Genomic DNA, 13148 nt, shown 5'->3' on the forward strand with positions numbered 1-13148 from the left:
GTCCCAACTAAAACAAGGCTATAGAAATGTTCAATGTAAGACATCCAAGGAAAGATACATTGGTTCAAGAAGGCTGATGACATTCAGGGTTTCTCTCTCAACTGGAAAGGCACGTGACAAACATGGCAGTGTCTGCTAACTTTGTCTCCAGGCTTCTTGTTTCATGAAGCTCCCCCACGGGCATTTTCATTCTTCATCTCCAAAGGTCTCTGGCTATATGGGCTCTCTGCTTTGTGGCTCTTTCCAAAATACTTCCTCTTTTAAAGGGTTCCAGCAAACTAACCAAGACCCACCTGGAATGGGTAGAGTCACAACTCCATGGAAGCCATCTAATCAAAAGTTACCACCCAAAATTGGGTGGGTCACATCTCCATGGGAGCAATCAAAAGCTCCCAGCCAGCAATATTGAATGAGGATTAAAGGACATGGCTTTTCTGGGGTCCACCACGATTCAAACTGGCACAGATGCCTTTGATTGCTTCAGTTTTCTAGCCCCTGAGGCCTGAATTCCTTGAAGGAGGGATTCCAATTGAGCTGGGTCCTACTCTCCTATTCTTGGGGAAGATACACCTTTAGGGAATTAACCCTTTCACCTAACTAGTTACTTTGTGTCTCAGACAAGCATTAGTTTCCCCTTGCCTGGGGCAGTGCTGAAGCCTGAGAGTGCTTCCAGTTCTATCTTAGTCACTGTCTAAGAAGTAAAAAGAAACAAAAAAGCCTTTTCAGAGCTGGACCCCTCCTTGTAGGGTTTGTCAACCAAAAGCTTGAGTTGGTATGTGGCTCTATAACATCACCAGGTTCTGTTTACCCCCTTTTCCTGGGGGCCACCCCTTTTCTAGTATTTTGTGCTATCCAAATCAAAAAGCCTCTGGTTGTTGTTGTTGCTGTTGTTTTCTATTCAGCCCCACCCCATCTCTGCTGGGGCAAAAACTCCTAGTTCCTTTAGTGCTTATTCCAGATTATCTGTGTGGGGAGGGTGGGGAGGGGGGTGTCTGTTTTCACTAGTCACAATTTGTTAATTCCACAACTGGAGCTTGAGCTAAACTTGCTACTAATAAAGTCTGTGTTCTTTCACCTTGGGGAACCAGCCTGCCATGACCATGGGGGGAGAAGCACCAGCCTCTGCAACTTGGGGGACTTACAATTTGGGTGGGATCTTAGGGATTCTATCTGGTCCATACTGGTGTATGCTGTATGTCCTGTCAGTGATGTTCCCCCAGCAGTAAGATACACTTTTTAAAATTTTAACCACATTGAATAGTAACAGATTACTTATAAATGGAATTTACTATAATCATAATTTATAATACACATGAAAATGCTTTGTTATGATAAAGCCTACAGCACTCCCCACAAAATTAAATTTACAGACAACCAGAATTGGCTTGCAATTTAGCAAAATAGTCCAACAAGCCAACCAAGTATTTATATGTGATCAATATTGGAAGTTAAAAGAGCCAAATAGTCAATAATATGACGGTTGTGTCATATAAAAATACTTTTCTTACATAGACACGCAAACCATTTGCATAAAGTTATAGAAGATACCCATAAAGTCAGTGTAGGCAATCCCTGACATTCATTTTCATGAAAATTAAATGGTAATTAACAACACTGAATTACGGGTGTGATTATGGTTGAAAGGGAAGTTTCATAATTACAGAAGTTTAGGGTGGTATATGTCACTAGAAGGAATACTTCACTAGAATGAATATTTTTTTAAATGAGAAAAAGAATTACTTCTAACATGAAAAGAGCAATACTGAGTTGAATAAAATTGAGTTTGTTTACAATGTGAAGAAAACGGTAAATGCTAAATTTTTTCAGAAGTTATATACTAATTAATAACACCATTCACCATTTTCCACTGCCACAAGTAGTTTATGACATTTCTAGCCACTCCACATCCTCAACACTTATATTGTTAGTCTTTTTAATATGAGTAATTGTAATGACTGTTTACTGTTATTAGTTATTTTACTTTGCATTTCCCTGATGATTAATGCCACTGAACATCTTTATAAGTGATTGTACCTTCTTTTCAGATGTGTCTGTTGTTCCTAGATTATTTATGACAATACAAAAGACACTTTCAAAAAGAATGATAATTGTTCTTTGGGGGTTAAATATGTATCTACTGGATACACCCATTTAATAATGTTATTTAACTCTTCTATACAATTTCTTGTTTTTTATTAACTTGATGTGTCATGGGATAATTATATTATCCTACCAAGAATGTATTTGGCATTTCTATTTCCTATAATTTTATGCCTTTTGGTATTATTTGGTCCATAAACATTCATAATAAATAGATCTTCATTATGAATTTCATACTATCATTAAAGGCCTTTTCTTTGTTCTATTTCATATTTTTATTCTTGAATTCAAATTCTTCTACCATTAATATCAATTTAATTTTGGGGGTGGGGTGGGGCGGGGTGCATGGTCCAGGAATCCAACCTGAGTCTCCCGCATGGAAGGCAAGCATTCTGCCACTGAACCACCTGAATGCAGGTGGTTGAAGGATACACTGACTGAGAAGTATTTTCTTTAGTTTCCATTGTCAGGTATGTTTTTACACTTTCTTTTACTTTCAAATTACTTTTAAAGCATCTCTTTAAAATTTAACCTGAAAGTCTCCTTATTTCATTTAAACTTATTGAAATAATAGCAAATATTTAGTTTGATACATTTAATGTGTTTGCTTCTTTGATGAGATGGAAGACATATAGCCTGCATCCATGACAATCGAAAGACAATTATTATACCAGGGCTTCAATATTCTCAAATGTAAAAAGAAAATGTTGAGGGAGACACCACCACCCATGGTGGCAGTTCCTGCCCTCTGCCATGTTCAACCCCACAGTATTCCTCAAAATCACTGTCGATGGCGAGCCCTTGGGCCATGTCTCCTTTGAGCTGTTTGCAGATAAATTTCCAAAGACAGCGGAAAATTTTCATGCTCTGAGCACTGGGGAGAAAGAATTTGGTTTTAAGTGTTCCTTATTCCTGGGTTTATGTGCCAGGCTGGTGACTTCACATGCCATAATGGCACTGGCAGCAAGTCCATCTACAGGGAGAAGCTTGATGATGAGCACTTCTTTATCCTGAAGCATATGGGTTCTAGCATCTTGTCCATGGCCAATGCCGGACTCAACACTAACAGTTCCCAGGTTTTCAACTGCACTGCTAAGACTGAGTGGTTGCATGGCAAGCACATGATCTTTGGCATGGTGAAAGAAGGAATGAATATTGTAGAAGCCATGGACTGCTTTGGGTCCAGAAATGGCAAGACCAGCAAGAAGATCACCATTGCCAACTGAGGACAAATCTAACAAATTTGATTTATGTCTTTTGTCTTCACCACCAGAAATTCCTTCGTAGCTCTGGAGAGCATCCTACCTCCCCCGTTCTGCCTCAGTATTCTATCATTGAACTATCACTGCAGTTCTTTGGGTTCTACATTATCCTCCCCTTCCAAGTCTAGCTGTACTACAGAGTTAAATTTATGATTATGAAACAAAAACAAACAAAAAAGGAAAGTGTTGAATAAAAGAAGTTCCCTAATGTCCCTTTCTGTACTAATGTTCCAAAGTTATATAAACTAATTCTTCATTATCACTAGAGATCTTATAGAGATCTTAACAGTCATGAACTCTGTCACCGTGCCACCATCACCCACCTCTCATTGAGCAGTCAGTGAGAGGGAGGGGTAAGAGGTATGATATATGTATGAGTTTTTTTCTTTTTATTTCTTTTTCTGAATTGATGCAAATATTCTAAGAAATGATCACAGTGATGAATATACAACTATGTGATGATACTGTGAGTTATTAATTATATACAAAGAATGGAATGATCGTATAATAAGAATGTTCGTGTTAAACAAAATTCAAAAATTAAAAGGAAAAAAAAAAGAAATCTTAACAGCTATTCCATGTGCCAAAATATGAGTGTTTCCCTGTGCTTTTTTTTTCTTTTTAAAATAAATCTAAAGTAGTCAATGAAATTGGTAGATAGAGCACTATATGCCAGCAGGTATGGCATCTTGTACAACAAACAGTTATAAATGCTTACCGCTTATTGCAGTGGAGATCATAGATAGGTGTTTTAAACTGAATGGACTTGACCATCTCCCCAGTACGAAGTGAATACAGATCCACACAGCAGTAAGGGGGGCTTGTGCTAAAAGAAGAAAAAAGCCATTATTAAAAAAAAAAAATAGGGGGGAAGGGCAGTAAACAATATATTTCCTTATTAACATAATATTAGCAAATTGATTCCAATCTTACAAGGATCATAACAAATCCTAACCAATTTGAGTTTATTCCAGGAATACATCAGAAAATGGAGGGGGGGAGCGGGGGCGGGGAGAGATCAATACCATTCACCAAATTAACACTATATATGAAAACTCTTATGATTATCTCTAGAGGTAAGAAAAAGCATCTGATAAAATTTAAAAACCCTTCATAAGAAATATCTTATAAAAGATATTAAACTCAAAACAAGCAATAAAAATAGCAAATATCATAAACAATTGTGAAATACTGACAATAATGCTCTTTATCACCACTTCTATTCAACAATGCGTGTAAGGTCCTGTGCATAAGATAAAAAAAGAAATTATTATAAGGAAGAAATAAAACTGAGTAACTGATTTTCTGAAAAGAAACTCCAATAATACAAATTCTGTAAGTAGAAACATACAGACAACCCCACAGTAAACATAAACCAGCAGAATTAATATGTAAATTTACCAAGGCCACTGAATAAAAGGTTAATATATAAATATCACCTGTATTTTCGGATAGTCAAAATAAACAACTTGAAAATGAAATTTTAAAACATTATCACACACAGAGCCATCAATACGGAGGCATCATGGGATAGATAAACACCCATGATGCAAATCATGATGCAAATAATTAAATTCAGCAAACATCTACTGTGAACAAACTACGTGCCAGGTGCTATGTTAGAAATCATACAGGGACATGGGACTAAGATGCCATCCTTGCATGGGCAAATGTGCATAGATCCTGAGCCTCTCCTGTTACTTACACAGCTCCCTGACTAGAAGCCCATCATCTGCACAGACCCCTCATTATTTCCTCCCTTCCTCTGGCCTGACACAGAAATGTCTCTCACAGATTGTTTCCACTAAAACTTATCTATGCGAATCACAATGCAACACAGCCAATGGCCATTTTTGGCTCCCATGTCGAACCAACAAATAATGTACAAGGGGCTATATCATGAACGTTCACATTTCATCACAGAGGCCTGAAACCATAGAAATTAGAATAATGTCTTCAGAATCAGGAGGGCTCATTTAGTAGACAGAAGAGAATGAAGTAGGGTTTTTTTTCAGTTCTAGTTTCAGCCTGCACAGACTCTCAAGACACCCCCAAAAGGCATGATTAACCAAACTCACTGATTATATTAAATATAAGTCCTTGTATGAATTACTTCAAAGGTATGATACTTCTACAAAGAGTTATTAATAGAGGGCTATATGGGAAACACTACCTATTGCATGCTACAAATTATTTTTAACACAAATAGTATCACAACAATACTAGGGGTAAATAATTGGAGAGTGGGTGGGTATAAGAGGTAAGGGGAGTTTTGGATTTTCTCTTTGGTGTGGGCATGTCTGTTATTCTCCCCTTTGGAGCAATGAAAATTGTCTAAAATTGAGAGTGAGAATGATTGAACAATTAAGTAAGGATAGTGTGAGACATGGTGTGCTGGTTTGAAAGCACGTTTAAATCAAAATCCCATTTCATAAAGGTAGAATAATCCCTATTCAATATTGTATGTTTGAAATTGTAATCAGATCATCTCACTGGATTATGTAATTTAGTCAAATGTGGTTGTTAAACTGGATTAGGTGATGATATGTCTCCACCCATTTGGATGGATCCTGATAAGTTTCTGGAGTCCTATAAAAGAAGAAAGATTTTGGAGATTCAGGGAGAGCAGAGAATGCTGCAGCACCACGAAACAGAGAGTCCACTAGCCAGCGCTTTGGAGATGAAGAAGGAAATCGCCTTCCGGGGAGCTTCATGAAACTGGAAGCCAGGAGAAAAAAGCTAGCAGATGACGCCATGTTTGCCATGTGCCCTTCAAGCTGAGAAAGGAGCTCCAACTGTGTTCACCATGTGCCTTCTCACTTGACAGAGAAACCCTGAACTTCATCAGCCTTCTCAAATCAAGGTATCTTTCCTTGGATGAATACCTTTGATTGGACATTTCTATAGACTTGCTTTAACTGGGACATTTTCTCGTCCTTAGAACTGTAAACTAGCAACTTATTAAATTCCCCTTTTTAAAAGCCAGTCTGTTTCTGGTATATCGCATTCCAGCAGCTAGCAAACTAGAACACATGGATTGTTTATTTTGGATAGAATATATGCTTTGTGACTATCTATATAAAATCTGCAGATTCTAAATAAATAACATAAAAAGTAAATGGTTGAGGAGTATGGGGAAAATGTACCTATTGCAAACTATGGACTATAGTTAACAGTAATATTTTAATCCTCTTTCATCAACAGTAATAAATAGACTGCACCAATACTATGGGTCAATAATCTGGAGGGATTATTGACTATGGGAGGATTTGAGTTTCCTTTTTTATTTTTATTTATTTTCTTTAGTAATGAAAATGTTCTAAAATTTATCATCGGGGTTCTATGCACAACTATGTAATGATACTATGAGCCAGTGATATACACTTCAGATGGCTTGGATGGTATATGAATACATCTGAATAAAACCGCATTTAAAAATAATACAAGTTCATTGTAGAAAATTAAGTGGGAAAAAAACAAATAAAAGTCACTTATTTTCCTTTAAAAAATATTTTTTAATAGACATGACCTTTTATAAATATGAAATTTCTGATGGCACAAGGGAGGTTAATGATCATAAATTTATAATGGAACAAAGATGCATGGAACTTTGGCAAACTGGAACAATGAAAGAGGAACAGGACAAAGAAGTTTAGGATTATTGAAATGATTATCAAAAAGCTGAAATCAAACTGGAGGATATTTGCACAACAATCTTTATAATGGCATTATTTACAACTGCCAAATGTGAAAGCAATCCAAATGGCATCAACAGATGACTGGAAAAACAGTCTATTATGGAATACTAATCAGCAATAAAAAAGGACTGAATATATGCTACAACATGGTATGAACTTTGAAAACATTATTGTAAGTGAAAGAAACTGACACAAAAGGTCCATTTTACAAAACATTTACAATAGGTAAAACACGGAGAACTAAAGCCAGGAGTGGAGGCAAATGGGAATGGGGGAGTGGCTGCTTAATGGGTATAAGGTTTTCTTCTAGGTTGAAGAAAATTATTTAAACTAGATGATAATTACACAACATTGTGAACTTACTAAATGTTACCAATTGTATATTTTTAAACGGTTGATTTTATGTTCTGTATCACCGCAATAAAAAAAATTTTCATAGAAAGCAGGGGTGGCTATATTAGCATCAGATAAAGTAGGCTTCAGAGCTAAAAAAATTACCAGAGGCAGAGCAGAATGTTATATAATGGTAAGTGCATTAAGAAGACAGAGAAACCCTAAACATGCATGCACCAAACAGCCAGAAAATACATGAAGGAAAAACTGACATGTTGTCATAACAAAAAAATTTTAAAAACCATACAATAGTACAAAGACTGAAGCCTAATATTAACAAAGATACCACACTAATGCAAAATGTTAATAATAGGGGCACCTGATGCTGAGTGTTAATATGGGATTCTATTTTGTGCATATTTATGTAATCTTATAATTGCTCCAAAAACATTTTTAAAATTAAAGATTTTTTTTCAAATGATCAAACTGAAAGGACAAAAAGACAAATCCTCAAATATAGTTGGAGACCTCAACAAGCTTCTGTCAACAACTGACAGATGCCTAGACAGAAAATAGCAAAGAGAAGAATAACTCACCAGTACCATCAACCAACATGTTCTTAACATTTATAGACCACTCTATCCAACAACAGAATATACTCACATTCTTTTCAGCTTTGAGAAGGGGTCAAAGGATAAAGTACTGTGGAACAATGACATTTAAAAGTGAACAAGACTTTGAACTTTCCCTTTCTACCACAATCACACCAAAGATTCAGTACTGTTAATTACAATCACAATAAACTGCTACCATCACCTCCTACCATCACCTCTTAGGGTCGTGTATGTCACTGAAAGAAAAGCAAGAGGATGAAACAACAGTGAACCCTATTGTGGAAGATGAAGATGGTTAATCGTACAATATAAGTATGTTCTTCCATGAAATAGAACAACTGTATATCATTATTAAGAATAACCTCCAGGGGCCACAGTGGCTCAGCGGCAAGAATGCTCACCTGCCATGCCAGAGGACCCGGGTTCGATTCCCAGTGCCTGCCCATGTACAAAAAAAAAACAATAATAACCTCCAGGATAACTTCTTGGCTCTGAAATCTCTGAGTCACTGAAACTTTATTTTGTCTCATTTCTCTCTTCCCCCTTTTGGTCAAGATGTCTTTCTCAATTCCATGATGCCCAGTCCTAGCTCATCCAGGAGATTTACACCCCTGGGAGTCATGTCCCACTTAGCAGGAAGGGCAGTGTAACTTTTTTTGAGATAACAGAGACAGTTTCCAAAGTGATATAACAGAAAAAACTGCCACACATTAAGTACTTTTAATCCATCAAAAATTCTCATTATTCATGTTATATTAAAAATTTGTTCTTTATGAATTGAGATTACAGTTTAAAATGTCACCAAATATAAATGACCATATCATTTGATTGAGTGATTGTTAGAACTCTAAACCCACTACTTTGGAATCCTTTTATATATAAATTCTCTATATAGTAAACATGGAAAAACATTCTATCAGTCTGTTTCAGATCTAATTACTACTTAAAGAAAAAGTCAAGAATAGAGTGTATAACCCATACCAAATTTTAAAATCTGTTCTATAAGTGCTTGTTAAAATGTACTTGGAAATTTATTGTTTTTTTAAATATATTTGTTATATTTCACAATTTAAAAAATGATTAAAAAATAGAGTGTGGTCTATCCAAATGAATCATTAAAAGGCAAAAAATGCAAAAGGTCAAAGAATAGGAATTAAATAAAATTTTTAGATACATACAACTAAGTATTTCTATAGAAGCACTATTATAGAGAAAATGCTGAACTTACACTTGCTTGAAATTTAAACACCTCCTGAAAATGGTGTATTAGATAGATGCAAAACTATCTTTTATGCTTGATGGAAAACAAAAACTACAAAACATGCAATATTAAATTCAACACCGACTCAATTTCTATAAATCCCTACAAAGAAAACTTCACTCCTGTCTCTCAAGGTCTTCATTTTTGCCTCTTAAGGTGTATTTTTTGTAATAATGTTTTTTCTTTATATTCACATAGAATTTCTTTATTAGAATCATGACTATTAACCTGGTCAGTGTTTTCAACATTACTTAAAGCAATGTGAAATATGGTTTTTATGATTTCAAATGTCTAAACATAATGCCATTTTCCTTTACAAAGACTTTTATTTTCATTCATGATATTTAACAGATTGAACCAAAATTAGGAAAAGCAGAACAAAGTATTTGAGAAAGTGACAGTTTCCAAAAATGTGCATGTGTAAGTGAAACACAAAATAGCAAAGACATTTTAAGTCTACCACAAATTGCAAGAAACATGGTAACACTTATTTTTAAATAGGAAAAAGCTGTACAACCTTCGACATGTGTTACTGAATCTAATCCTTTAAATATAAAAGGAAAAATTTTGATAATATTACATTATTTGTATTCTTATTAAGCTCCTAAAGAAAAGCCAGTTGGCCTCACTTTCAATTAAGTAATTACAAATAAAAAGCAAAGAAAATGGAAGCATAAACATTATAAAAGCTAAATTTGTGATTGCTTTAGTTAATAGTAACATAACATTTTTCTTCTGCAAAGTACTGGATAAACACTGAGTAAACGTCCGATACTCAGACAACATGAGAGAGTGGTGTCAACGATGCTTTTACATGCGGAGGAAAACAAGCAGTAAGGGGTAAGTAAACTGCTCCACACAAAAATAGGGGGTAATGTTAGGATTAGAGTTGGAATCATGCATTCCTGTTCAATAGGGATCCTCATGTCACACACTGCAGAAGAGGCAAACACATTATATTGAAAAAATTAAGTTTCTATTATTTGCAATTAAATACAAAAGTGACAGAAATATTCTACTTTCAAGGAACTTTCAATATATTTAGATTTTTTAAAAAAGAAAATAAAGTATAATACAAGGAAATATGTTTACTATCACAATAAAAAACAAATGCAATGAAAACTGTGGCCTTCCTTCATGGAGAAATTCCTTTATTATTTCTTTTAATTAATTGTAAAATATTTAATTACAATTTTCAGCTGTTCCAGAGTAGCATTGTTTTACTGATTATTTTCCATTTTTCTATTACATATGTTATCAAATTTATTGTGATGCAGTTCATAATATTTTATTGTACTTTAGTGTCCAAAAGATCTGTAGGGTAGTCCCTTTTTTCATTCCTGATATTGGTAATTTGTATCTTCTGTTTTTCTTGATCAGTCTCACTGGAAGGATATCAATTTTATTGATCCTTTCAAATAAACATCTTTTAGCATATCTGATTTTCTCTACTATTGTCTATTTGCCATTCATTTATTTCAGCTTATGATCATCTCACTTTTATGTATTTTAGGTCCAATTTGGGTTTAATGTGACAAAATTATAGACTTTTCTTCTATTGTAAGCATTTAATGCTATAAATTTCCTTCTAACCCCTGCTGTAGTTACATCCAACAAATTTTGATACTCAGTTTTTTAAATACCTCTTTGCCAAATCCTTTTAAATTTTTCTGCTGATTTCTTTTTGACTTGTATGTTATTTAGAAGGGAACAGTTAAATTTCCTAACATTTTTGGAATTTTCCCAATCTTTTCTAATTGATTTCTAATTTAACTGCATTGTGATTAGAAAATATATTTTGAATTATTTCAATCCTCTTAAAGTTATTGAGGTTTACATTATCACGCAATACATGATTAGTCTTGGTGAATGTCCTATGTGCACTTAAAAATGTGGGTTCTGAAGGGTTTAGGTGTAGTGTTCTGTAAATATCAGTTGAGCCCAATCAGTTGATATCGTAGTTCAGGTCTTATATATTAGGTGACTTTTTCTCCACTTGTTCCATCAGTTATGAGAGGAGCAGCATTAATCTCCAACTCTAATTGCCAATTTGTCTAATTATCTGATTTTGCTTCATGTAATTTGAAAACTCATAAATTTTCAGGCATGTATTTGAGTAGATACTAATAACAAAAAGGTATCGTTACTAATCATTCAAAGAGGAAAAAGAAAAAGAAAGAGAAAGAATGTATGTTTGCCAGTCATCTCATCTGAAGAAATAAACATTAAGGAGGGAATCAGATTCCTTACACGTGAGTGAGTATTCCTCTGTAATATTCTAGCGAAACAGGAGGCAAAGTAATCTCTTGGTTTGTGAATGTTTGGAATAGCTAATCTGCCATGTTTTACTACACCATTTTTACTAAATAGTATTAATATGAGTTTTACCATCCAAATCTAAACAGTTCAATTTTTCCTGTGTCTGCTTATCCAATGGATAAAAGAAAAACAAGGTGACAATACAGCAAACTCTTTCTAAAAGACAATATCAGGTTTCCTCATTTACCAATAACACAAAAAACAGTATTTCAAATAAGATATCATCTCCAATTAATAAAAAGTCAGGATCTGCCTCATCAAAAATAAATAAATCAGCATATATGGAAAAGAATTAAAACATTTAATAACCTTTCAACTGGCTTTAATTAGACTAATTAATTAGGTGTTATTAGAACATATTCTAATTACTTTTCTTTTTAATCTGATCAAACATGAAATACTTTTTAATTATATTATTAATTATAATAACTTCAATATAGTTATATTGAATATAGTTATATTGAAGGACTAAATAATAATGTTGAGATTATTATAATTAAAGTCATAACTTGTGCTAATATAAGCTAAAACTGTTGTGGAGACCCATATGCACAGGAAACATTTTACTGTGTCTATTCATTTCAAAGCTATTATAAAGGACACCACTCCACCTAAAAAATATTGCATGACAATTCATCATGCAATATATACATGAGATATTCCTAAATAACACTAATGGTCCTATTAAAAAATTTCAACATTTCCAAGGATGAAAGAGTTCAAACAAATAAATAACAAAGAAAGAAAAAACTCATTTTCAATCTTCCCAGGATAGTCTCCATGTTCTTTTTATCACGTGAAGATACTAAAACTATTTTATCAAAGGAAGACAAAGGTACATTTTATATTACTCAGTACATATTATATTACATAGTAAATATTATATTATTATATTATATATATTGTATTATTATACTATAAGCCATACTTAGAGAATAACTGTTACACTCTGTTGTTTGAAAGTAATAATTCAGGGTACTAAAAAACCTCACTAGTAATCTTCTGTTAGTCTTTTCCAAATCTATTCCTTCTTGAGGCACTTAAATCCCTGTAGAACCATCTATGATAAACTATTTAGTTTCCTAAAAATATGTAGTTACCTTTGAGTTACAATGTTATAAAGAAACTTTAAATAATGAAAGACTATATTAAAGAAAATTTATGAATTGGTTATGGTAGAAACTGTAACAATCCAACCAAACACGTTTTAACCATTACAATTACCATAAAAGATTATTTTTCAAGCAGACAGAAAACTAAAGAAACATGTTTTCAGTATTTGGCTTCTTTAATAATGAGTAAAGGTAAGTGCAATAGAAAAATAAAAGGTAGTCAAGAGGTAGTATTAGCAAAAAAGGACCATAAAAAATATTATGAAGTACATATATCACCTCCAATGTCGATAATTAAAATTTTGAATAATTCAAAAGAAATAAAAAAGTGTAATTGCCTTAAAATAGGCATGTTGTAAAATATGCACTGAATAAAATAAAAATAAATTTTGTGTAGCAACTGTAATACTTAGTAATTCAAAGAAATTATTTTCATTCATAATTAGCAG

At 33.6% G+C, this 13148-nt stretch overlaps 1 protein-coding gene and 1 pseudogene across 20 annotated transcripts in view; one reads left to right on the forward strand and one right to left on the reverse strand.

The window, feature by feature from the left end:
* The window catches only part of BCAS3 (BCAS3 microtubule associated cell migration factor), a 726008-nt gene that overhangs the window by 587332 nt on the left and 125528 nt on the right, over positions 1-13148 (reverse strand). For all 20 annotated transcript variants that reach the window (XR_013177676.1, XM_077165018.1, XM_077165019.1 and 17 more), the window contains one exon: positions 4081-4188. Coding sequence is in view for 19 of the 20 variants with exons in the window: in XM_077165018.1 (XP_077021133.1) it covers positions 4081-4188 (108 nt within the window). In the remaining variant the exon portion in view is untranslated. The remainder of the gene's footprint in view (positions 1-4080; positions 4189-13148) is intronic.
* Positions 2854-3326, forward strand: LOC143685980 (peptidyl-prolyl cis-trans isomerase A pseudogene; annotated as a pseudogene).

This window comes from Tamandua tetradactyla, chromosome 6, assembly GCF_023851605.1.
Source record: "Tamandua tetradactyla isolate mTamTet1 chromosome 6, mTamTet1.pri, whole genome shotgun sequence".
NCBI classification, from domain to species: Eukaryota; Metazoa; Chordata; class Mammalia; order Pilosa; family Myrmecophagidae; genus Tamandua; species Tamandua tetradactyla.